The following is a 27,415-nucleotide window of genomic DNA, read 5'->3' as shown; positions in this document are numbered from 1 at the left end:
AAACGATTTTTATACATTTGAAAACTTGTGAAATGGGACCTTCTGCATAATGAGTACTTCCACTTTTGGCACTTTAAGTACATTTTGATGCCAATACTTTTGTACTTTTACTCAAGTAAATTTAGATTTCCTGATATTTAGTTAGTAACAGAGTACTTCTACATTGCAGTATTGATACTTTTACTTAAGTAAAACAAATGTGAATAGAAGGAATACCAAACAGCTTGCCCCAAAACACAGTTGCCCCGGGGCAAATCCGTCGGTATTCACCTGGTATTCCTAAACATAACCTCAGTAAAAGTAAAACTATGCCTAAACCTAATGTATTCCTAAACGTAACCTCAGTAAAACTATGCCCAACCCTACACTTATTTCTAACCTTATCCTCAGTAAAAGAAAAACAAGAATACAAGAACGGCTGGCCTGGGCCACGAATAAAAATGGGGGCGAGGGTGTTTTGGGGCGAGTCATCCGGTTACCCTTTTTTCACCACTCACTGGTGGTGGTCAGGTCCGTGCCACTCGGTGGTGCCGTGTGCAGAGTGTTGGGGGGCCGGGCACGGTGCCGTGTGCAGACTGTTGGGGGGCGGGGGGCGGGTCTCGGGTCCGTGCGCAGACCGCGTGTCGCAGAGAGGAGGAGGAGATAGAAAACAAACAGCAGACAGAGTCACGTCGCCAGGTGAGTTTATTATTCACCAACATTTTCAAACCTCCCCTCCAACAAAATAAAACGAAAAAAAAAAAAAAAAAAACTCCTCTTCCTTGCCTCGCGCACGGACACGCGCACGCCGCGCGCACGCGCAAATCAAAGTCAATAAAAAAAAAAAAAAAGGAACCGTGGGCGTTGTGTTGTGCTGTGCGCCGTGATGCTAACTAGGCTAGTTTTGCATGCTAAAGCTAACGGCAGGCCCCGAACCGTCTGTTACTGCGTCAGAGTCCGTTGTTTTGTTTTCGTTACACGGTGACGTTATAAATAAACACACAGCGTGGGGTGGGAAGAGGAGGAATGGTGGGGGTGCGCGCTCGCGTTGTGTGTGCGTGTGGCCGGTCGAGTACAGGTGGTGCGTGTTGTTTTGTGTATTCGGTGTGTGTGTGAGTGTGTGTGTGTGTGTGTGTGTGTGTGTGTGTATGCGTATGCGTGATGGGGTTTAGGGGTCACACTCTGTAGCCTGGTGGTTTGGGGCTGTTAGGAGGCCTGCAGCGTGGGTGGGCGGAGCTGCTTGCCTGGACACCAACAAAAACGTGTGTGTGTGTGTGTGTGTGTGTGTGTGTGTGTGTGTGTGTGTGTGTGTGTGTGTGTGTGTGTGAACCTCTCCAAGTGTGTGTGTGTGTGTGTGTGTGTGTGTGTGTGTGTGTGTGTGTGTTGTCATGGCTGAAATAACAGTATTTTAAAAACTAAGTTTGTATTTTAAAATCACTTAAACCCAGGGGCCGCCAAATCTTTGTGTGATAGGGACTTTATTTTTGTATTTTTTTAACCTTAACCATTTGAACCCTCGCATCCCTATTCTGGGGGGAATATTAGCTGCAGATCTATTTTGTAGATTGGCTGTTGGCTTAGAGGTTTGGTGGTGTAGAGGGGAAAGTACAAAGTACAGAGCCAAAGGTCAAGTTTACAAAGAATTGACCGTTAAAGTCGTTAAATGTCTGAAAACATACATTTAACATGAATCCAATAGGTAGTGGGGGTCCCTGCTGCATCTCTCTCTCAGCTAAGGGGTCCTTGGCTTGAAAAATGTAGAAGACCCCTGCCCTATTAGTATACTTTGTTGACCGGGGTCCCCCTATGGATCTGTGCTATGTCCCCTCGTTTTTTTCCCTCCAAACCAAATCTCTTCGAACCAAAATTGCAGATCTACAAACCCGTTGTGAGCTTATAAATACTAAGCTATTACCCCATCATGAATCAAAATATGTCTTTGTTTTACATCCATGTTAACCAACATTACCAATGTAAACAAACCTATTTACAACCCTCAAATAAAAACAATACAGTTTATAACTAATTTATCTGTTGTCTTTAGTGTTTGTTTTTCTATCAGGAGTCAGTCATCTACAAAATAAAAAGTCCTCAGAGACAGTAAAAGACAGTCTCCTGAGACAGTAAGACAGAAATGAAGCATCGAACACTGGCACTGTCCAACAAAAGCCATGCATAAATGGCGATTATTACAGACTTTTTGCATGTGTGCTGATGACCGTCAATCGCAACGTTTACAACGATTCAAGCAGCACTTCCGGGGGCCAGATAATCGGCCAGGTCCGAACTAAGCTGCACCAGCGCTCCTGTTTTCGTACCTAGAGGGGCGGGTTTAACATCTCCGGCGAGAGAATGCGTGTGATCCCATTGGTTCACTGATCTGTCCGTCAGCCCCCGCCCCGTCAACACAACCTTACGAGCGACGCCCACTGCACTCTGGTTGGTTGGGGATATGAAACACTTCCTATATCGGGTACACCGACGCGTTGGTCCAGGCTTTTCTTTTTTAGCAAAACTAAACAATAAAAGCCTGGAGATCGAGGCTAGGTCCGAACTGGCACGTGCTCCAAATGGGCACGCCCCTGACAACTGCAAGCAGAAATACTGGGAGCCAAACACACACTGCACTAATCTTATCTATAAATTCCAGGAATTAGGGCCTGCAACTATCAATGATCTTTGATTATTCTATTGATTACTTTTACGATTAACCGAATAATAAAGAAGTCCGTTTTGGGGATAATTAAAAAATATATATATTAATGAATGAATTAAGTACCACTTGAGCCCTTGAACAGTGTTGCGCGAAAGTGTAAATCTGCTATTTTCACTACTTTTTAAATGTAATGCATGTAAAGACATGCCCAAAATAGGGTTCAATTATTATCAATTATTAAATTATACATTGTTTTAAATAATTGATTACATTGATTAGATTGATTAAGTGTTGCAACCCTAGTAGATCAAACTCTTACAGATGTCTGTCTGTCTATCTGTGCAGGTGTAGTAGGAGTGTAGTGGTTGCCGTGGTGATGAGCACTAACGAGTGTTTTGGGTGTGGCCGGACGGGTCACTGGATCAAAAACTGTCCCAACGCTGGGAGAGGGCGGGGCAAAGGACGAGGTCGAGGGAAAGGTCAGTCTGCCTGTCCGTCTGTCTGAGATTTTTTGATAATAATAATAATAATGAATAATAATGATTTGATTACCGGCGGAAATATGCTAATGTATCCGGTAGGAGACTCAAAGGAGTCTCTTTGAGTCTCCTACCGGCAATACATCCGGTCATCAAATTATTGGCTCAGGAATGTGTCAAAAACAAAAACATCTCCATGAATTCAAGGCTTCATGGGGTATGTAATTGATAGAAAATAAGTATTTTCTTGGATGAACTATTCCTTTAAATATTGATTGTTTCTAACTGTTCAGATGTAAAATAGAACACAAATTACATTTAGTTAAACACTGTGTGTGTGTGTGTGTGTGTGTGTGTGTGTGTGTGTGTGTGTGTGTGTGTAGATCTCTTCTGTTATCGCTGTGGAGAACCAGGACATGTCGCCAGGGATTGTGAGAGAACTGAAGATGGTGAGACACTTCTGTCTATCTGTCTACCCGTCAGTCTGCGTGTCTGTCCAGTGTCCACTGTCCTCTGTGTTTTATTACCTGTCAAATACTTCTCACCATTTGTCTAAGATGTCAAAACTTGACATAAAGTAACTATTGTCTCCTCTCCTCTCTTCCACTCCCCCTCTCCTCTCCTCTCCTCTCTGCTCCTCTCCTCTCCAGCCTGTTATAACTGTGGTAGGTCAGGTCATATTTCCAGGGACTGTAAGGAGCCTAAAAAGGAGAGGGAGCAGGTTTGCTACACCTGTGGAAAAGGGGGCCATGTGGCGCGGGACTGTGACCACGCTAACGAGCAGAAGTGCTACTCCTGTGGAGGCTTCGGACACATCCAGAAGGGATGCGAGAAGGTCAAATGTTACCGGTAAGAACAACAAAACTAGAGCCCGGCTGATCAACAGGTTGGCCGATTTTACCAGCCGATATGGGCCTATCACAGATATATCGACATATCGGCCTATATATTGTCGTTGTTGGATGGAAACCTAAAACGTTTTTTTATTGAAAAATAAAGGGCGACTCGCACATTGGAAGGACAATATCTGTCACCATGTGTGTTTTCAATGATAAATTCAATGGGCTTATATCGGAGGGTGTCTGGGACCTATATTTGCTGAATGCCTTTTATGACCTGCCCAGATCAAGGACACGTAGGGTTCATGTGGTTAACAGCAAATCTATTAATCGTGGGCTGTTGCCTCAAGATAAGTCTACAGCAGTGCAGAAATGGAAAGCATGCATGAAGGTTGGGGTGCAACAAATTGATCGAACTAATCAATTGTATCGATTATAAGAAATAATCGATAATTTGATTAAATAATCACTATTTTGGTATGTCGTTATAGGCAAAAACTTAAACAACAAAACAAAAAAACGTCAAAAGCAGATATATCTATTTTAAAATGATTGCATTGTATGGCAAAGTATAAAATAACACGTAAAGGGATATTTCACTTTCAAACATGTTTGGGGTCATTTTAACATCTACTTGGGCTTTTTTGAGCACCCCAGACAGTTTTTAAATTGCTTGATTCAGTATTTAGATATTTATTATTCATTTGATCAGACACGCCCCACCTCCAATACAAACTGCCAGGAAGCCCTCATGAACTTTCAGATTTTACTGTGGGACAACCTCATAAGGAACAGGCATCAAAGTCTGAGTGTGCAGCTCATTGAGAGAGGCACAAAAACATGCACGTTCATATAACCCACATGAGTGCTGTTTTTAAAGAAATGCCCCTGTCACTTACTGTCTGGTGTAATATTACCCTGGAGGCTGTGCTTTAGCATTATTATTGGCACGACAGTGATGCCGTCAGGAACGAGGCGCTTGTGCCTCATTCTGTAAGCGTCATTGAAGTGCCAATTATGACGCTAATGCCCACCCTTGAGTGTAATATTGTAATAATACAACGGTTACCAACAAAATAAAACTCAATAAAAATGTATTTCATTCATATTGTGGGGCAATTTTCTCTCAAAGTACATATATTTTTTCTAGTGTTATTTCAGCTTCTCTGGAAATGCATGGGGTCTGCCTGAGACATTAACTAGTCCCCGTTGACTCAAGTCAGCCTGCCCTGGACCCATTGAGGTGACCCAGAGCCAAGGCAACCTGAGCCAATGAGCTAAATGGAGGATGTGATTTCCAAAACTGAATAAATACCACACATTGACAAAACTGAACTCCCGCTCAGTCTTGTGGGTGGAGCTTTGAGTACATAAAAATTCAATGAGGATTTCACTGTGTAACATGAAGGTTGAACAGTTGGCTGTATTGTGAGTAATATTTAAAGGCATTTTTCACTTGAGCACAGTTAGGTGTGCTCGCATGCTCATTTGAGCATGGCTTAAGAGCCTATTTTTCAATCAGATTGCTTGGTCAGAACAGCTATTAAGGAACTGGTCTTTGTAGGTTGGAGAAGAACGGTTAGAAAACAAACTACTTCTACTACACCTCACTCCCAGGACTCACCGAACCCCAGCTCACTAGGCTGGGGTTAGGTATATCAAGGTATAGAGGACAGAGTACAGCGAGGCAATAGGCCTTGTCTTCAAGATGCTCATGGGATCAGTGCCCAATCTGTCAAACTACTTAATTAGAGTGAGAGACGCCCACAGGCACAACACCAGATTTAGCTCCACTGATCTCGTATCCCCCCAAATTTGGCACAAACATGGTGATGAATGCATTCTACTATTCTGACACCAAAACGCTGTCTCTAGGAGAAACATAATCTCTTTTTTTTTCTGAAGCTGCTTACAGAAGAAAAATGTGGAATGCCCTACCACCAGCCATCAAACGGTGTGACTCCCTATCCTCATTCAAAACCACCATAAAAGAACACCTGTCTGTAATTTACAACAGGAGCTAGTTAAGTCTTCTATCTTGCCACCAAGAAAGTTATTTATTATTATGAGGAGGCGAGATAGTTGTAGGCTACTTGAGGTAATGCCAGCTAGCCTGCCAGCTAGAGTTATAGCTTCATAATTGTCTCCTCATATTCGTTCATAATACAACTTACTTATGTGATGCAGAGGGCGAGACCGATTGCATCCCAGATGTCCTTCTGATGGATTTTGGCTGTCAGTGTTGCTATTGTTCATAGAATCTGACCCAGTCTCAATATTCCATTCCACTGACACTAACCCACCCAACACAGTCTCAATACTCCATTCCACTGACACTAACCCACCCAACACAGTCTCTGTACTAATCTAATCCGCCTGATCTTCAGATAAACTAGTGGGTTCCATGGGTACTGGGCTGACAACACCAGTATAGTCCTGTGCGTCTCTTACGCCATGCTCCTCTCAGCTGTCCTACAGTCTGTCTGTGTCTCAGTAAAAATACAACATATTAAAGTTCTAATAAAGTGTGTGTTTGTTTTCCAGGTGTGGAGAGATTGGACACGTGGCGGTTCACTGCAGCAAAGCGTCTGAGGTCAACTGCTACAACTGTGGGAAGTCAGGTCACCTGGCCAAGGAGTGTACCATCGAAGCTAGTGCCTAGCGGCCTGCTGGCACACTAACAAACCCACACACCCTCCCACTCTCAACCATCGTCTTTCCTTTTATTTCTATTATTATCTCTATCGTTTTCTCTCTTCTTTTTTATTTTTATTTTCTCTGATCCTCATTTTCCATTGGTTCCATTGGGGGGTCAGCCCGGAACCAGCCAGTCAGAGCAAAGATACAAGGAAGGACACTAAAGTTTTTAAAAAACAGCAAAAGAATCCACTTTGTTCTGCATTATTTCTAAAAAAAAAACTACAGCTTTAGTTTGGTAGAGATGTCATGATGTTATAAAGCTTTGTTTAATACCACCGTTCTGCCCAGCCGATTGGCTGAGAGAGTCATATGACCCACTCAGCTCTGACACGGACTGGGTTACCTGAGGAAGGCGGAGCTTAAGATACGCTTGAGAATTCACTTTGTTTTTATGGACTTATTTGAGTTTGTCTTAGGGGTGAAATGTGATTGGCCAGCCTCCGGGCTAGCTACAGCCAATCAGGTCATTGGACGACTATCATGTCATCACACTAGGAAAGGAACAAACCAACAGAAAAGCCGGATGTTTAATAATAATAATAACATAATTGTGGAAACATTTTAAACACTGATTATTGATTAATATTGTAAAGTTTCATTTTTTTTTTGTACTGTTGAGCTGACTGAAGGTCAGTTCAGCTCACAACACATCAAAGAACGCCACGGAGAGATGTACAAACAGACAGACGGATTGACTGACACAGACCAGAAAAGACAAAAAAATTAACAAAAGAAAAAATAATAAAAAAAATTAGGTTTGGACACGGAAAGGAAAAAGTTTTCACAACAAAAAAAACAAAAAAAAAATTCAAATGTTATTTTTGTACAATATATCAAATAGAAGTACAGAGTGTAAAGATTAAAGATCATTCAGCTTCTTTTTACAGCGGTGGGCGTGGCTGTAGACAGTGGGCGTGGCTTTAGACGGTAGAACTGTAATTTTAACCAATCAATAAACGAGGAGGAGGAAGGGGAGTGGACTGGAATCATCAGTTTCCTGACTAATGTCTTTATTTAACACTCCATGAAACAAACACAGCTCCCCGTTCAAAACAAACCCGTGATGAGCTTCATTTATACTTTTATCGCTTACCAAATATAACCATTGTTTGTAGATCAGTTACTTTTGGCAAGAGACAATATTGTATTACAGTACAATATTATTACAGAGTATTAGACTTCACTCTTGTTTTCACCCGGATGGGTGTGGTTTAGCAGGGTTTTGCTATTTGTGAAGCATTTTGATAGTGGAAGTGGTTAAGTATGTCTGCAGGTTTTATTTATATATATTTAACCAATGAAAAGGATTAACAAGCTTGAGACTAAATAATTATATCTGATCCATTGGAACACAGGTTATCTTTTCCATTTCTTGGAAAGGTTTCCACTTGACAGCGACAATATTTTTGGTTCAGAAATTAAATGTTTCTGAATTGCTAGCTTAGCTTGACAAGACCTCATACAAACTGATGAGGTCGCTCATCAGGCACACAACTTGTCCTGTCGACCACTAGTTCACTGACTACAGCTGGGAGGTCACTCTCAATGTGTGATTGATTGAATACTTTATTTATCAAAAAATGTAAACCGCACAGAGGTACAGAAATACATTTAAGCTAAATGGATAACACAAAAAAGACCCGGGAACCTGTTTCCATTGTATTCAATTCATGTATTCAATTCATCAACAGCATAGCATTTTAACACATTAATACATGTCATCAACAAATACAAATAGCTATATTTAGGAGAAAAACAAATGACACATCAAAACAATTCCACTTTTATGCTCAATGATTTCACAACTCTTCCATTGATACGACCTACTGATGCTCTCGTGTAGGGTTAGTTGTCCATTTGTAGAAAATTAATTTACCAGTGTAAACAACTACTAGTAGTGTTATCGCTACTAATACAATTACTATTGCCACTAGTGTGATAACTACTGGTACTAGTATTATAATTACTCCCACCACAAGTATTATCACTGCTACTGCTTTTGGCAATGCTGTTTTCCAGTCTGTATTGGTTGAAACGAGATTTAAAATGAATATTTGTGACATGAAAAGTTATGAAGACCCAGCCTGAAACAGTAATCGTGTGTGTTATATATAGTCCGGGCTGTAATCTGATCTGGCCTGTATTTCTACAGGGCCTACTGCACTGAAGTGTGCGTGCGTGTGTGCGTGTGCGTGCGTGCGGGCTTGAGTGTGCAAGTGTGTATAATGGGTGGGGAGTGACATCAGGAGTTCAAATCAGGCTCATGACCTTTGTCATATGAGGAGTGGTGTTTATACATAGCCTACTTACTGTACATTCTATATTCAACTCAGGTTTTATATTAAACTATATATATGAATACAAGTGCTTGAGAGTCCTACAGAGAGTGAATATGGTGAGCCAGGCTAGGGTGGTTCAGCTCCCACTATAGAGAGATTAAATGTTTTTTACTTACAAAACATGGTTTAACCACTTAAACCAATACTTTGCTGATTGGGGTCCCCATAGGTATATAGACCCCTTAACAGATGACGTCACACTGATAAGAACCAGTATGCGTGCGGCCACTATGCGCGCAATGAAACCCATTCTATCAGGTCTCGCTAGGACGCGCCTCACCAGCCAACACACAAGAGGGGGTTGGGGTGCGCTGAAACCAGCGCACCCCAAAACAACAGGTTGAGAATTGATTGCATGAAACAATCACCTGTGCATCCAGTCTCAATGTTGGTAAACAAATAATTGGTCTATAGGTCAACACTTTTTTTCTCTCTACAGTGTAGAGAGAAAATTATTACTTGTAGCCTACAACTGTAATACCAATAATGAAAGTCAATAATTAAAGTAGCTATTCTTCTGAACAATAAACAGGATGAAAAACAAAGTCAAGTGACAGCTTTGTACGTAAACCTGCGCAAGCGTGCATGCCATCCGCGGCTGGTTGCGCGGTTGCGGCCCTCATCGATTTCGTTCAATGTGGCCCTAACCCCAAAATGAGTTCGACACCCCTGCTTCTACACCAAACCTCTTAGCCGGAAATAGCCCATCATCAAGTTTGCGATTGGCTTGTGAATTTATTGATTGGCTGTTTTTGCCAAATGTCTGCCTATGTATTGGTGGAATTCCATTGTATTATGTTTTGGATTTGACATTGTGTCTGAATGTTTGGGAAGAGCCGCCTTCACTACATTGAGGACTACTGGGGATCCGTAATAAACTATAAACAATATTATGACATAACCACAATAGGGACGCAGCTTAAATGGCTTTTAAAAAGCAATTTAATCTATAACTAGGCTAAGTTTGAACTTAGTGTGAGGTGGTGCAACTGGCCACTGGTGTCTACACCAAATATATTTGCCATAAATAGCCGATCTACAAGCTCACAGCTTTTTTTTGGCTAATGTTCCCCCCAGACTATGGATGGTGGGGTTCAAATGGTAAATATAATATATAAAAACTGTATAGGGCAGGCCTACATACTGTATACACAGTGAGATTTTATCTTCTTCTGGGCGTCACTTATTCTCAAATTCTTCTAGAAATAAGGGATGCCCCTGGCCCAGCTGATATCCAAGCTCACGTGTCGCACTGCAACGTGTTGTGAGCTTGTAGATCAGCTGTTTTTGAGCATTTTTGTAACTTTTTAGAAAATTAATTTAACGTTATCTCCCCCGTAGTATGGACAGTTGAAGAATTATTTATCTAACCAAACAATATTCTGTGTTATGGGGGTCCATGGCACACACTCCTGTCAAATGGGGGTACGTCCATGGCCTAATATTTATCAATTTGGTGGTCCTTGTCATGATAATGTTCTAGATATTATCTTAAACAAGTACAACAGTAAAACAATCATTAAGCCACATTATGTGAGGGTTGCTCCCCCTGCTGGGACAGATGAGTTCTTTCTAAGTCCGCCTGAGTTTATCGTTTAAAAATCAATATCCAAGTACTTAATTCTGTGACACACATGGATGTTGTTTTTCTCATAGTAGACTACATGTGCCATATTTGGACATTGGTCTCCTAGATTGAAATATAATCATATTGTTAGAAGCTATGCTAACGTTCAAAGATGAAAAGCAGTAATGAATAAATACAAGTGGAAGTCATCAATAAATCCATGCAGTGTTCACTCAGTTAATAAAATATGAAAAATGAGATCACTCCATATGGAATAGACATTATAACCAATTAATGAGACACATTGTGAGCTTGTAGATCTGCTATTTTCGGCTCGTGATACCATCGTAGAACAGAGGCCTTCAGGTTGGTAGAGGGCTGCCATCTAAGGGTCCATTTGAGGCATTAGCAGCCTTTTTTGAGCTGGACATACAGCAGATTTGGATTCAGCACCCCTTAATAATACCCCTTACAACATGTATATATATATATATATATCCATAAAATTAACACAAATTGCCTTCTGGGTTAAGATTTTAGGAAATCTGACTAGGGTAAATTGTTTAAAAAAATAAAATAAATCAGGCTGTAGTTTGTGTATCATTGGTGCACTGTGCAGAATTAACCTGTGAATTTATATTAAATGTGAATACAATTTAATTCTGTGTGATAGTGGTTCTCAAACTTTTTCATGTCAAGGACCCCCAAAATGATATCCTATTTGGCAGCGGACCCCCCATCTCAAAAATATAATGTGCCAGGGGTTTTTCAAAAATAGCAGATCTACAAGCTCATAGCACGGCACTCAGTGCCGCGCTATATAACATACGTTACATCTTGTGTACAGGTACATATGAGTAAAACTTATTTTTGTTCGGCTTCCTTCAGACAATGCAGCGGCATAGGTAATAACAATAGAATAATGATAGAAAACGTAAAAAGATTTAGAGTGCAAAAACAGCAAAAAGAGAATAAAAAGAGCATGGCAGGTTTGAGTCCCGATACCGACGACCTTTGCTGCGTGTACTCCCCATCTCTCTTCCCATTCCCTGTCAGTCTCCTGTCATATCGATAAAGGCATAAAAACCCCAAAAACTAATCTTTAAAAAAAGGTCTATATTGATTATTGAGGTCAGAGTGGTCACTTCCATGCAGACCCCAGCATCCCACACTGACTGAGGGCAATGTTACAGAAAGCTAGTTGAAGATAGACAGCACTAGTAGCAGTGTTGCCAAGTCCACTTATTATAACCGAATTTGGGTGCTTTGAAAACCACCAAATTAAAGTCTAAAATACCTTTATAGTAAAGAGTGACACAAGATAGTTTGTTGAAGTTTTGTTCCCTATTTTTAATTGTTTTGTATCAAAATGAGACAGAACATTTGAGTGTGTTCCATCCATTATATTCATCTCATATAAAACAATACATTCAAACACAGTGGATCATATTGTTTTTCCTCTTTTTTCCTAACAGTGCTATCTATATATTCTGGTTTAGAATCGGTTCCATATGTTAGCATTGAACATTTATATGACAGAAAAATTACTACGAAACAATTTGAAACCATTATCTATGAGCTCAGCTGTGCTGGATCATGTCACACCAATCAGGCGTAGACAAAAACATCCCAATTAACATTTCATATTTGATTTCAACTTTTGAGATGACAATACATTTTCTTAAAGGACCACACCAGTGATGTGTCATGTTCAGCCCACTGACTACAAGTCACTGCATACTAACCTTACAAAACATACAGTACTGTTGTTAGTTTGATTTAGGAGGAACTTAAGTGAAGTCATTTGTTCTACTTTTGTACAGACCAGGTCATAAACACATTTATTTTGATTGTTTTCTAATGCCAACATTAACGCCAAACAGTCTACCCAGTACCATTTGTTCAGAAATCTCACTCTCTCTCTCACACACACACACACACACACACACACACACACACACACAGTGTTGAGGATCGGCAGCACCCATCATCACCCCATCTAAACTATTGCCTGGGATAACCACTATAGCTACATGCGACCTACAGTTCAATGCTCTCGTAAACAAAAATAATCTGATCTGTGATAAGCGGCCACCAGCTCCCTGTTTGTGCTTGAATAATTTGGACAGACAGACAGACAGACAGACAGACAGACAGACAGTGTCTTACACTAGACTAGATGTGAGTTTATACCTAAAATAGCAGCAGCTAAACAGTATAAGATTACTGGCTTAAGTGGCTTTTTATTTCACTTTGATAACTACCTACAGTATATGCTTTGCTTTCAAACTAAGGCCACATGTTTGCTAAATGACTTCAAGTTTTGTTTGGGTATCATGTGTGTCTATGGATATTTAAAAACAGAAGTATATGTTAGTGGAAATAAAACTTCCATTGTCTTTTTATATTCATTCTGAAGTATTTTGGTTATGGTTAGGCATTTTAATGCATTTTAAAGCATGGACTGATTTGAAAGGTTTAGGAGAAGAAAATGATTTACAATCCAAATCCAAACATCCATGACTTATTATTCAAGTGATGGTGTTTCGCCAACATTGACTCAATTATTCAGGTAAGATTAATAGTGTTTTAATGATTTGCGACAAATTACTGACAACGGTATGGTCCTTTAAGTTCAGCACTTTTCACAGCGCGGAAGCACGGCAAAATAAAATAAAAATAACTAAAAAGAAGAAATACATAACAGGACCCTCACAGACAGACAGACAGACAGACAGACCTTCAAGTCTCGTCTACAAACCAACATGAGTGGTCAAACAAAACAAAGAAATGTCTTCAATATTTCTCTGCAGTTGTGCAGACATGGACAGTTATTTGGCATAACATCACAGCTAGTCACACCACTAGACACACTGGAACGCCCTGCCTCAGGATCTAAGGGTTGCAAACTCAGTGTCATCTGAAAACCTACTTTTATACCAAGGCCATCTCTTAGATCATTTTGTTTATTGTTTTAATTGTTGTTTATCTGTACTATCAGTTTTTAAGCTGAATTGTTTCAGCGCAAACATCAAAAAACGATGATGCTGAATCGTTCTTGGTGTACTGTATTTTATATTGCCACTGTAAAGCACTTTGTAACAATGTTTCGAAAAGCGCTTTATAAAGTTTATTATTATATTATTATAAACAGAGCAGAATTAATTTCTTCATCAAACCTTGATGTCTCACTTTTTAAATAGCAATATGAAATCAGATGGAACTGTTTTGAGTGCTCCGTTGATTTTAAACAACAGTTTAAAAAAAGCAATGGAACAGAACACTGGTGCCGTATGTGACTTGAGAACAACACTGGTGCCTGTGTGATCACAGCTGTTGTATTTACCTAAACTCCCTCCCTCTCCTGTTCTATTGCTGAACCCCTTGAACCCAATTTGAAAATAGTCGATCTACAAGCTCACCGATAGGCTATTTTAATTTTCAAAACGGTTCCGAATGTCTTTTGTGGTTCAGTGGTACAGTAACATTTATGGTGGGATTATTGTTGTAACTGGTGTGAAGCCCTACTGTAGTTGTCACGTATGTTACTTAATGGGAAGTCACGGGACAAAGTCCAGCAAACAGTCACAGTGCTGGTTGGCATCGTCACCGGTCACTTCGAAAACCGCCTCAGAACAATGTCTTACAATGAAAACAAACTTGTTCTGCCACACTTGCATCCATCCATCTATCTATGTGTTGATGGCCTCTCTGTCGACATGGACAGTCTATTTATTAGTAACTACTGTTATTATCACTCCACTGGCTCTCTGCATGTGTCCTTCGCTCTCCTTCAGTGTTCTGCTGCTGTGATTGTCTGAGGTGTTTACATGATGATCCGGGGTTCAGGCACTGAGTCACTGATAGATTTGTGAGGCAGAACGTTGGCTCCGTTCAGGTACAACTCGTCATTGACGATCACATCCTCCCCAAGTACCGTTACGTTCTCCATACGCACCTGCAACAAACAGCACCCGGTCAAAGCAGGACCACTTCTAGAATATATATAATTCGTCGCTCCATTTTTCAGCTTTTCATTTTCTTTTCGAATAAATCAGTGCTATTGAACACCCTTTACGTCTGTGTGTGGGTTTTACAAATATTGAACCAATGAGAAGTATTAAAAAGCACTTCTGACTAAACCTCCTAACTGAATCCGCAAACCACTTAACTCAGCTTTTTTTCCATCATTGATTAGAATGACGAAGTTTGACCACATTAATGGTCAAAAACCCACTTGAGCTGTAAGTGACCATAATATAAGGACACATTCAAGTATCTGACATTGTATAAAGTCACCATACCAACTTTGGTGAGGCAGTATTGTGTTGTTCTAAACAAGTATTTTTCCTTTCATGAAAAGTTTATATTTTGGACTAACTGGCTTCTGCCCGACAGCAGAGATATATAGTAGTAGTATAATAGTAGTGATAGTAAAGTAGTAGTAGTGTATATAGCAGGGTATACGTAAAGATAATATATGACAAACGTGCTGTCATGATCAGTGACAGTTGTAGTAGTAAAACGTATTTGTTCTGAACTCACCCACTGGCCCACAGATGAGCTCCATCCCACAATGCAACTCTCCAGCCAGGAGTGGGATCGAATGCGCGCTCCTTTCAGGACGGTACAGCGTTTTATCCGCACGCCATCCTCCACAACCACACCTGCTCCAACCGTCACGTTAGGCCCTATCGTACAGTTCTGTCCTATCTGAGCTGTAGGGTCCTACGGACGGACACACAGACAGACAGAGGGAGAGGGACAGACACACAGACAGATGGAGACAGAAACAAACAGACATTAACAAAAGAGACTAAACTAACTTTTTTGGTGTAATGTCCAATTTAACCGAAAAGGCTCAATGTGTGAATGGACGAGGTGATTGTCCTTTGAATTTACATTTAGGTTGTTGATGACGTTTCTATTGTCGAGGAGAGGCTTTCCTCCCCCGAGGTGTTTGGGGAGAAGAAACGGAACAGCTTCTTGATTCACCTGCACTCTCGTCTGTCAATCTTATTTGTGCAGCTCAGAGAACGGCTCATTTTGATATCCCGGCCTGATACCATGGACACTGTCTAGAGTTCCTAATATGTGAAAGAGGCTTACAGTTAGAGAATATTAGACTACTAGATAATAGGGGTGGGTCAGAATAATTGAATATCCGAATAATCGTTTTTGAGCATAAAAATCTATAAAAAAATATTATTTTCTTCTTATTTTTTTGCGAAGGCTCTATTGTCATCCAAAGCGTGCCCATTCTACATTCTAAAGTATGCTTAGTATGGTTGTAATCATTTTTCTGTTTTAGCACTGTTAACCTAATAATGTACAATGCTAGTAGTAGGCTAGGCTATATACAAATTTATTAGACCTTGTGGAGCTCTTGTCAGAGTCAAGAGCTCTTCCGACTGAGCTACCCAGACGCAAGGAACCAGGGCCGGCGCGCCCATCAGGCAGAGTAGGCAGTTGCCTATGGTGCCACTAGGGGGGGGCGCCCAAAAAAACCAAATATGACTTTTTCTTTTTTCTTTTCAGGCTCCAGGTGACGCTGTGGCAGAAAACGGTGGCGCGGCGCTGTCAGACATAGGATAGGCTCCTGTCCTCTGTATTAGTTTCTGTTTAAAGAGACTGAGGTGCTCTTATTAATATTGCTTAGGGCGCCAAATTGCCCAGCACCGGCCCTGCAAGGAACAATGTATATTGACATTCCATGCAACGTGCAATTTTTACACTGCAGATATTTTTCGCACAAGTCTGCTCTCCGATTTAATCCAAAGATCTAAGCTGTGTGATCGAATCGAATAATGGTTCGAGCAGTAATCGACTAGATAACTAAGTAACTAAGTAGCTGACCTGCTGGTTAGACAACCAATCAAGGAACTACTTGATATGTGAGCCAACTAACTAACCAACCAATGAGATACTCACAACCAGCACGTTTCCAAGGAAGCCAGGTCCTGTGCGCAGCTTCTCTGGTGCGTGTTGCCGTAGCGACTGCAGGTACATACACATCCCTGTCAGGAAGTCTTTAGGCTGACCAATGTCCATCCAGAAACCTACACACACACACCCACCCACGTGCACACGCACACACACACACACACACACACACACACACACACACACACACACACACACACACACACACACAGCGACACACAGCATGAATCAGTCTGAGGCAGATTTTAATAGTTATATAAATATATGGAGAGGCCAGTGACATCACCAGAACCCAAACCAGGGTTGGGTGTGGCCACATTAGCAGTGACATTCCTTCATACACTGGTGGAGGAGGTAGGATGGGCTAAAGAGTAACCATATGTCACACAGACTCTAAGACACTCTACTGGTCTCTAGTACTGCTGGTTTTCTATCCTAACAGGATCTCTAGTGCAGCTGGTTTGTATGTGAGGCCAGATAAGAATTAAGAGGCCAGACACTTACGTTTGGTAGCACTGAGAGCTGCAAAAACCAAACACAAGAACGCCACACATTTACAAATATGACTCTAAACATTTACATCCATGACAAAACAGATTTACAACCATGACACCACACAGTTACAACTTACAACCATGACACAACACATTTACAACTTACAACCATAACACAACACATTTACAACCATGACAACACATTTACTATCATAACTCTACACATTTATAACAATGATATTATACATTTACAACTATGACTCTAGTCTATGACAAGAGTCTAGAGTGTCTGGAGTGTTGGCCAGGGGAGTTTCAAGGAAAGTTTGAACAGACATCCTGTGTCAGCTGATCTAAGTGATCGTGAAGGGTTGTGGGATTGGATCATGTCCTGAGGGCATGGGGGTGCTATGCCCTTGATTGCCGTGTAGGTCGTCACCAGTTGTTTTGTGGGTGCAGGCTGCAACCAGAAGCCAGAGAAGGCAACACAAAAGGGTTGACGAATATTAGCATTAGTGTCGGCAGTAGTAGCATCATTACCTTGTAGCTCCATGGCATACAGTTGTCCCTCCTCTGCCATGACAGGGAAGATCTCCTTCTCTATGGACGTTGGTCTGAGCTGCAGAGACACAATAAGACCTGAATACAGAATGACCTGAACACTGCATAACCTGAACACAATGTAGTCATATTATAACTACATAATTGCTAGTGGGGCAGGAATTTCACAGCGTCGTCAACGGCCATGGCCCTTGTTGCCCCTCTCCTTGGCCGTGTGCCCCTCGAAAAATTAGATGCCACAGTGGCCTTGATGCCCCGCCTGCACTGCCCCAGCTGATTTTGAGTTTCTCCTCAGCTATCTTCTGTCAATACGTTTTTTAGGCACCAGTTGTCTTTGGTTGACATTCTGAATTCTTATTGGACAACATCAAGTCGCTGCACATATAAGCAATAGTAGGGTTGATTTCGAGGCTGATATGAATCGTGTGCAGCTTAAAATGCCACGGAAGACAAGTGATGCTTGTGTGTGTGTGTGTGTGTGTGTGTGTGTGTGTGTGTGTGTGTGCGAGAGAGAGAGAGATTATGAAAAATGAATAGAAACTTGATGATAACATTAATGTGTATTAGGCTAACCAAATTAATGATTAAGTTAATCTTATATTATTATGAATTAAGAACTAATAATAATAAATTAAACTAAAACTAAAGTAATTACAGCAAGTCCAATCACAATTAATCTTGAATGAAAATAACTTTTGTGGGGAAAATACAATCTCTACATCTCCAAATTGTGCATGTTCATGTTATTCATGTGACTCCTACTATAGTCACTGTGACTCCTACTTCAGTCACTGAAGTCCAAGGCTGAATGGGACAAATATTGAGGGCAATATGACTTTGTAATTCTTTGTTTTGAATGATGCAATGATTTTGGCATTTGACCTTTATGTCCACTGTGTGTGTGTGTGTGTATATACCTGTATGCGTTTCAGTATGTTTGTGTTGAAAATGTATATTCCAGCGTTGATCTTGTTTGAGACAAAAGTTTGAGGTTTCTCTACGAAGCGTTGGATTCTGCCGCTGTCCGTCTCAAAAATCACAACACCGTATTTAGAGGGCTCCTCCACACGTGTTACCTACAGTACACACACACACACACACACACACACACACATTAAAACACATGATTAACCCATTATGACCTGAGGCCGATTCTACAAATCAGAAGAAGAGAAGATTTGTGTAAAAACAAAAAAATCTGAATTATTCAAAGAAATGTTCAAGATTTTTCAAAAATGTTAAAAAATAGCAAATGTGCAAGCTCGCAGAGCGGCACAAAGTGACGTGCTGTGAGTTTGTATATCTGCTATTTTTGAGAACCACTGTTCTAAACCACTGTTCTAAATCCTAAAAGTTTTCTGAAAAACCTTTGTTGCTACATATACACTGTATATAGCTAAAATCTAAAATGACAGATGCTTTCCCGGTTTTAATGGGTTAAAACAACACATATAAATAACATAACATGTAACAAGTAAACAACATACATCTGCATATTATATGCTGTCATCATCATCAATTTTGCGTCCGGAGACTATATCTTATTATTTCCCCTTTTTCTCCCAATGTAGTCATTATGTCAATTCCTTCAGGTACAGTAATCCCTTGTCACTGCTGACCCCTACTGGTCGGTTCGTTGGGGAGGGAGCAGACCAGTTTCACCAGGAGGACATGACACATGTGTTCCTCTCCCTGCTCAACAGACCAACCTGCTAGTGCAGTGACAGCAGGATCAGTGCTCTCTTTCAAATCGCTTCAGAAAACGCACCTTTACAAATGCCTTCTAAACTAGTAGTTCTCTCACACTTTCAAGATTTTTCAAAAATGTACAAGCTTGTGAGCTTGCAGATCTCCTCTACTGTTGTAAATAGTTTTTTGTTCTTCCAGTTGATTTAATGTGTTTGCTTTGTTGTTTGCCGTTTTCGTGCAAAGCACTCTGTAACTTTGTTTAGAAAAACGCTATACAAATAAATTCATTATCATTACACGCGTTTTTCCCTCCTCCAGCATGGCGGTGTTACGGAAACATTAGTGACCTGCCGGAATATGTGACCATCTTGTGGACACCAACATCCGATGTAAATCACTGCTGTTTCTTTATTAACAGGGTTAAACTAAGTATACTCCCGCTTACGTACGTACGGACACGGACATTATGTGAAGTCCACAAGGCGGTCACATATTTCTGCAGCTCACCACTTTCACCGTAAAGCCTCACTTTTGTAATGAATCAAATGTTGTCCAATCTATTCTGTATGGTAGACTATGTTAATACAATAATGCGTCCAGGCTGCGCAGGCACTGGCACAGCAGCCTGCTGCTGTTTAGGTAGGATTGCACTATAATACTTTTATTGCACTATTGTACTTTCTTTATAACTAACTTTCTTAATTTATTTTTATCTTTTTCCCATGTTGTATGTCTCTTATGTTATCGTATGTTACCTTTGTGTGGGCTATGGACTTCTGTCTGAAATAAAATATATATAATATTAACTTATACAATTGGGGTAGATGTATTTTGTCTCCCTGCTCTTCTATTGAGATATTTAGATCAAAGGTCATGTCTCACCTAAAGATACGTGTCAGCAGGCAGGCTCTGTGTGTCCTGTGTCAGCAGGCAGGCTCCATTAGCTCAATGGTAAAAATGTCAGAACTTGCGCAGGAAACCGGGTTCAAATCCGGGGTAGAAGAGGAAAGTTACGTATTTCTGCTTTAACATAGCCATGCTGGAGGACGGAGGAGGACGAAATGTGAGTGTTGGAATTAGACTCTAGTCTCCACAGTGCTGTACTGTGCTGACTATCTGTCTGTCTGTCTGTCTGTCTGTCTGACTCACCACTATGGTTCCCTCGTTGCCATGGCGTCTGTGAAAGGCCAGCAGGTCTTTGAAGGGGAAGTCGCAGATGACATCAGAGTTCAGGACGAAGAACGGCTCATCATCATCATCACCCAACAACTCTCTGGCCAGAGCCAGGGGACCAGCTGGAGAAACACACACACCATACAGAAATGTACCATAAAATAGCACGTTCATATTTCATTATTTTCTAAACCATTAAGGTCCCGGTCAAGTCTAAACCAGGGGTCTTCAACAGGGGGATGCTCAGATTTACAACAGGGGGGCCACCACATTTTTGTGTGATAGGATTTTTTTTTTTTTTTTTATCACTTGAACCCTAGCACCCCTATTCTGAGGAGAACTTTAGCCAAAAATAGCAGATCTAACAGCTTGTACTGTAGATCGGCTATTTTCGGCAAAGAGGTTTGGTGTAGAGGGGAAAAAGAGAAGACCTCTTGTAGACAGCTTGTAGATCTGCTATTTTTGAACAGCCAAAGACATCTAAAATGACAGAGATGCGTCCCCGGATTGAATGGGTTCAGGTCCAGTAGAAGGTGGTAGATGGACTCACCTGTTCCCAGTGGCTCCGTCTCATGAGACAGAGAGATTCGGATCCCAAGCTACCAATGAAACAAAGCATAGTATTATTATTATGTAACAGTAACAGAAATGGTACATGACAAGGAGGACAGTCTAAACAACTAACCACTTAATTGCCATTTCAAGATAGCAATCTACAAGATTGTCTCGACACATTGTGAGCTTGTAGATCTAGATTTTGCATCACAAAGACATATTTTTAGGTAGTTCTTCCGAGTGTCAGATGCATTGTGGGAAATACGGTACCAACCCTCTGCTCCTGTGTTCTCATCTCTCTCTCCAGCAGATCAGACATGTAGCTCACAGCTAGGATCACATGGTCCACACCGGCCTACACACACACACACACACACACACACACACACACACACACACACACACACACACACACACACACACACACACACACACACACACACACACACACACACACACACACACACACACACACGCAGAGACGCACAACTTTTAGTTATTCAAATGGCTTTGGATACAAAACAGATAATTTGGTAATGAAGCCTTGATAATGAGAAATAAAGTGTAAAATGTATCTTATTACATTTAAAAACATTACACTTACAAGAGAAGCACACAACACTAACGAATAACAACATAAACACTAAATATCAATCATTAATTTTTTTGAATAAACAAACTGCTGCTTTAATATTTTCTTTTCTCAACAATTTAGTCATTATGCCAATTCCCCCATGTGCACAATCCATGACACTGCTGACCCCTACTGGTTGGTCTACTTTAGGGAGTGTGAAGAACAGTGGTTTTCAAACAGTGTGTGGAGGCATACTGGCATGATGTAAAGTGGTCAGATGGGTGGACCGCCAACACTTTTGTTTTGACTGGCTGAAGAGAGACGTTCCTCTTTTGTCATTGGGCTGAACTAGGCGAGGAGGGCGGAACCGGAAGCATGATCAACAGTGAACGAATCACTGGAACTTATCTCTTTAGTGAACAGGAATGAAATGACTCAAGTCACTAAAACGAACGATAATTCCCCTTGAATCCTCTATTCTTGATAAAACAGACCTGTAAAGAGTGCATTTGGTACAAACGCTCTTATTTCACTCTACACAAATCTATTCGGCAAAATTTTAGATCTACAAGCTCACAATGCGTTGCAACGCAGCTTGTAGATCTACTATTTTTGCCGGACATTCCCCCCAGAATAGGGATACTGGGCATAGTTAACAAAAGTGGCATTTTAAATTTGAACTTTTAAGCATATTTTGATTATCGTGATATCGTTATTCGCAAAAAAAAAATCCACAATTATCGTGATGTGTAATTTTCATATGGTCCCATCCCTAGATATGACTGTCTCTCACCTTGACCAGAGCCTCTACTTGGTGTAGGAGGATGGGTTTGTTGCAGAATTCCACCAGTGGTTTTGGCACACTCAGCGTGAGGGGGCGAAGCCGGGTTCCATAGCCACCAACCAGAATCAGAGCCTTCATCGTCCTGAAATCACCGTGACAACATATTGTAACCAACACAATTCACTTAGACTATTAACAACAACAAAAAAACAGGGGAGTTGTGCTGCAGGTTACAAATCTAAACATAACTGGAATAATGAATGAATAATTCATCACTTAAAGACAGATTTGGTCCTGAACACTGCTGAGGCAGCTGGAATTGGATGAATATTCAATTCTCAGAGTAATCCATTATCGAGACATCTAAATATTTGTATTTTCAACTTTCAACTGTAACCTAATACCCAGTGCCCTCGGCCCACCTAGTTTGTGTCAGAGTGTCCATGAGCAAGACACTTAGCACCCCACTGCTCATAATAGTTAAGACAGAATAACCACTTAAATCCTAGCGTCCCTTTTCTGAGCTTGTCACAATAAGTGAAAATTCAGCAAAAATAGTCCTGGGGGATCCAGGTAAACAAAGTATATAGGGTTTAAACTTTAAGTGGTTACATGCAGAGGAGGAAGTTCAGGTCTTCCTGAAATCTGTACTTGACAAATACCCCAACAACAAGTTAACAACTAAAGGGGACACAAATGTATAGAATGAATTCATCCTGCATTATAATAATTCTTATTAGTTGTGATTGTGATATGATCCATCACATTCACACTCACAGTAAGGACAGTGGTAATACTATATGTCTCTGTAGCGTCCTCACTCCTAATGCCTGCAGTGGGCAGTATTCTATGGATGAAGTATTATTGTCTAGAGCCCCATGGAACGGAATCAGCGCTGTACTAAAATGACAAACCACTTTGTTTGGAATAGTAATAGTAAGGGGATAATTTAGTACTTTAACACACTATTACTACCATGAATACTGTATATAGTACTCAGCATCAACCAGTGCATTGACTTCCAAAAGAGAAACCACTATCAGTCATCCTCAAGCTTAACCCCTTAAACCCTATACATGTGTTGACTGCAGTCCTACAGGGGTGTAACGTAACTCTGGTCTCAGTCCACACCCAACCTCACACAACTACACAACAAAGCCATTCCTTGCATTGCATCTCAATATAGACCAAGACAATACACACCACCTTTACCCTAAAGCCCCTCTCCGGGCGTTGGTTTATAACAATGAGATAGGGCTGGGCAATTAACCAAACATATATATCGATACAGATATTTAGAACCAATAAACTACTTCATCTGGCTTATGTATTTCCTATTTGTCTCATCTGTTTAAGAAAGTAGGTAGCTGAGATATTGCACTTTTACCTTAGCGCTAGGTATACTCTTATTTGCTTGTTTTAGAAGAGAATGCACTTAAGACTTCTGGTGATTAGTTTTGTTCCCTTCCTATGTTGAATGCACTTATTGTAAGTCGCTTTGGATAAAAGCGTCTGCAAAATGACTATAATGTAATGTAATGTAGGTTCATCAAATAATCAATTTCTTACAAATCAACACGAAACAATTCTAAATTGATTAGTCTGATGAACCACTTAACCCTGTATCATACTTCATTGTACAATGGTGGTGTACATAAATAGCGGAAATAGACGATCTACAAGTTCCCAACGCGCCTCATCGCGACACGCTGTGAGCTCATATACAGTACATCTGCTATTTTCCTTATTTAAAAAAAGAATTGTTCATTAATTGTAATCGAGGCAAAAGTTTGAAATAATCGTGATATTGTTTTGAAGTCATGTCGGCCAGCCCTACATTGAGGTACAAAAGGGCTCACTTTGGGACAAGTCTGATACCTCCAATCATAGCTGCCTCTTAACCCATTCAATCCGGGAAAGCATCGGTGTCATTTTTGATTTTAGCTTTATAATGTATATAGCACACTGGTTCTCAAAGTGGGGTTCTTTGGGGGGTTCCTGGGGGTTCCCAGAATAAGTGGATAATATAGCATCACAATCATTTTAACTACTTTAACCATTATTTTATACTTTGGTTATTCAAAAAAAGCAAATCTACAATCTCATGGCGCGGAATCTTGAAAATGTGTGCAAATCTTTGAATATACAGTATTATTTTTTTTAAATCGGACATTTTTAACTAAAATCTTTGCTTCTGGGGGTCCCTGGAACAAAATATTTTGAGATGGGGGTCCGCAGCCAAATACATATCATTTTGGGGGTCCTTCACATGAAAAGGTCTGCAGGTTTAGTAACAAATTAAATCTTGAATCTGTGTGACATCATATAGAGAGGAATATCTATTTCACATAATATGATACTGTCTTGTTTGTTTTATGATGATTATGTAACATGTTAGTATCTATTTGAGGCCAGTAGGTTGAGCTGGCCTGAAGACCTGAACCTGATCCAGTAGGACTGCATTCCTGACAACAATAACATCCCATATTATGATCTGCTAACACATGAATGGATGAATGAATGAATGAATGAAATACTATCCTGCTAGTGGGTGAACATAGACACATACTGTATCCAGCCAACAGTTACAACAGTGCAAGAATTTGAACTGATTTAGAAGTAAACAAAACGACTCAGTGGCTGAATGACAGCATACAGGCTACGATTAGCATCCTCCAGCTAGCCTCCAACAGTCATGTGAACTATAAGAAGTACTGAAGTATTGTTTTATATGATCTACGTTCACTCTATGATGCTCAGTCTGACACACATGTTTGAACTTTCCTACACAGTTCATTGACATTCTAGCTCACTGTGCTAAGCTAACAGCTAACACTGACAGTGATTGGCTTAAACCAGTGACAGATTTATGTTTAACGGTACTCATAATAATAATAATAATAATAATAATAACACGTCAAGACCACAACTAATAAGTGGGTATAAACACAGCAGTGGTATTATGAATACACACTTTTAACAGATAGACAGTACAGTACCACCTTTAACAGTAGTTTAGACAGTAATACAAAGTATACTTTCAAGGCATAAAATCTACTATTAAATTAAGTGTATTGTTGTTGTTATTGTTGTTGTTATTATTATTAGCAGTAGTAGTATTATAAACTAGAGTTGTACATACAGTGAGTAGAGTGTGCAGTGTGTATAGTATCTTATTAATATTATTAGTAGTAGTATTATAAAGTAGTACGTCAGACTCAGAGAGTAGAGTCACTAGAGTAGAGTGTGTGTATATAGTATCTTATTAGTAGTAGTAGTAGTAGTAGTAGTATTATTATAGAGTAATACTTACTGAGAGTAGAGTGTAATATGTGTATAATAGTAGATGATGTGTAGATCTAGATGAATGACACGTACATTAGCTTACAGCAGGATTCCACTGTTTCTGTTCCGGGATCCGTGGTGGGCGGGGCTTGGACCGTACCATTATGTAGGTAGGTAGGTACTAGGCATATATATCTATGGTACTAGGTACCTAGCTGTACAAAATGTTTTAGTTACTCCACTGCGTCCCCTACAAATATTGTCAATAGAATAATTCCATTGACCAAATCTGTAGGGGGCGCAGTGGAATAACTCATAGTTTTTTCCAATCCGGGGGAATCTTTTCTTTTCTGGCCAAAAGGTGTATTTTAGACGTAAGGTGGGGGCTCAGAGTGTTCCCACTACAGAAAGTAGGCTTTTAACATCTTATAACTGTCTTTGTTTTGGTGAGTAGCAAAATATTGAGATAATAAGATATTTTTTATTTTTTACTTCAGACGACAAGCTGCACCGCCTGCGCTACCGCTTAACGGGCATGCCGGGAACGGCCGAAAAGTAACATGTCGTTAAGGAGAACTCCTTCTAACCCTAAGGACCAGAGCTAGTAGGTAGGTACATAGATATATATCTATGGGTAGGTACCGTACATAGAGTTGAAGGTACCGTACCCATAGAGTTAAAACATAAGGACCGTACCCCTATGGTAATAATGTCCCTGCTGTCCCGCCTCTTCTCAGACTTCTGACCAATCAGATGGACACAACGTGGCGAGGAGGAGGTGCGTCTGCGATTCATTCACTTTATCTCCATTAATAATAATAATAATAATAATAATAATCATAATAATAATAATAATGATAATAATAATAATAATAATGATAATGATAATAATGTATTTATGATAATATCGTTCGTTCGTTCATTCATTCATTCATTCATTCATTCATTCATTCATTCATTCTTTCTTTCTTTCTTTCGTTCTTTCTTGCATAATTTCATGTGAAATGTTAGCTGGGATTTATGGTTTTATTTTCATATTTTGTTTTTCACCAAAGTATTTTGTGCATTTGAAAATACTAAAACTAAAAACTAAAATAGGATACTGTTCTCGGAAGTATCTTGTGCCAATTTATATGGACTTTTTCAGATGTAGGTAAAATACAAATACTCATTATTTATTAATTATTTAGATCCACAACCAACCATAAAAAAATAACAGAATTCCCAACTCAACTTATAAAAGGGAATGGAAATGCTAGGACCATGCACTGATCTAGTAACTTTTTCATGGCTGAGGACCCCCACCTGAAAAGGTTATGCCAGGGACCCCAGAAGAGAACACTTAATATGTCAAAAAATTATCCAAATTATTATTTGTATAAATGGATAAAGTGGTTAAAATGATTGTGATGCTATATATTAACACATTTTGCTGGGGACCCCCCTGGAAACCCCCCCAAGGACCTCTGGGGGGCCCCCACTTTGACAACCCCTGCAGTAGAGACCAGGATAGCAGCCATGCACTGGTCCAGTGTAGAGAGCACTGCAGTGCTCTTTTGAAGAAAATTTCCCCTGTTTGAAGGGCAACTACTAGAACGCCAAATATAGTTTTTAATTTGCTAATGTTTCAGTTTGACAATTTTCTCAATCTACCGGAACTCGACTTGGAAATAATTATATAGGGTATTAACAGGTTAATTGTTGTGAGTTTTTCTTAACCATTTAGAGATATATGGGAGTGTATTTGTGGATATGTACTGTATGTGAATTTTGGCCGATTCATATTGTGCACAGTACCACA

General features: G+C 40.2%; 2 protein-coding genes across 2 annotated transcripts; one reads left to right on the top strand and one right to left on the bottom strand.

The window, feature by feature from the left end:
• The first annotated feature begins 591 nt into the window (after positions 1-591).
• LOC311049104 (CCHC-type zinc finger nucleic acid binding protein-like) lies at positions 592-7,639 on the top strand. Its single transcript, XM_084062565.1, has 5 exons — positions 592-678; positions 2,981-3,114; positions 3,498-3,563; positions 3,765-3,963; positions 6,498-7,639. Exons 2-5 carry the CDS (start codon positions 3,012-3,014, stop codon positions 6,613-6,615), a joined length of 486 nt encoding a protein of 161 aa, XP_083918691.1. The 5' UTR covers positions 592-678; positions 2,981-3,011; the 3' UTR covers positions 6,616-7,639.
• Positions 7,640-11,879: 4,240 nt separating this feature from the next.
• LOC311048826 (mannose-1-phosphate guanylyltransferase catalytic subunit beta) lies at positions 11,880-25,753 on the bottom strand. The gene is made up of 10 exons (XM_084062137.1): positions 25,643-25,753; positions 22,339-22,471; positions 21,246-21,326; positions 20,967-21,015; positions 20,393-20,538; positions 18,472-18,630; positions 17,534-17,612; positions 16,491-16,618; positions 15,105-15,287; positions 11,880-14,517 (listed from the first exon to the last, which is right to left on the bottom strand). Exons 2-10 carry the CDS (start codon positions 22,465-22,467, stop codon positions 14,386-14,388), a joined length of 1,086 nt encoding a protein of 361 aa, XP_083918263.1. The 5' UTR covers positions 22,468-22,471; positions 25,643-25,753; the 3' UTR covers positions 11,880-14,385.
• Between the last annotated feature and the right edge of the window lie 1,662 nt (positions 25,754-27,415).

This window comes from Gymnoscopelus microlampas, assembly GCF_963454915.1.
Source record: "Gymnoscopelus microlampas genome assembly, chromosome: 7".
Taxonomy (NCBI): domain Eukaryota; kingdom Metazoa; phylum Chordata; class Actinopteri; order Myctophiformes; family Myctophidae; genus Gymnoscopelus; species Gymnoscopelus microlampas.
Note: the sequence above shows the minus strand (reverse complement) of the source record. Positions and strands in the feature narration are given on the sequence as shown.

What these genes read in the sequence shown, in the direction of transcription:
- LOC311049104 (XM_084062565.1), top strand. Translation starts at nt 3,012, where the DNA reads ATGAGCACTAACGAGTGTTTTGGGTGTGGCCGGACGGGTCACTGGATC. An exon ending in TTGTGAGAGAACTGAAGATG is followed by an intron (nt 3,564 to 3,764) that starts GTGAGACACTTC and finishes TCTCCTCTCCAG; the next exon opens with CCTGTTATAACTGTGGTAGG. An exon ending in GAGAAGGTCAAATGTTACCG is followed by an intron (nt 3,964 to 6,497) that starts GTAAGAACAACA and finishes TTTGTTTTCCAG; the next exon opens with GTGTGGAGAGATTGGACACG.
- LOC311048826 (XM_084062137.1), bottom strand. Translation starts at nt 22,467, where the DNA reads ATGAAGGCTCTGATTCTGGTTGGTGGCTATGGAACCCGGCTTCGCCCC. An exon ending in GTATGCCATGGAGCTACAAG is followed by an intron (nt 16,619 to 17,533) that starts GTAATGATGCTA and finishes GTGTGTGTGTAG; the next exon opens with GTTTCTGGATGGACATTGGT. An exon ending in GCTCATCTGTGGGCCAGTGG is followed by an intron (nt 14,518 to 15,104) that starts GTGAGTTCAGAA and finishes TGTTTGTTGCAG; the next exon opens with GTGCGTATGGAGAACGTAAC.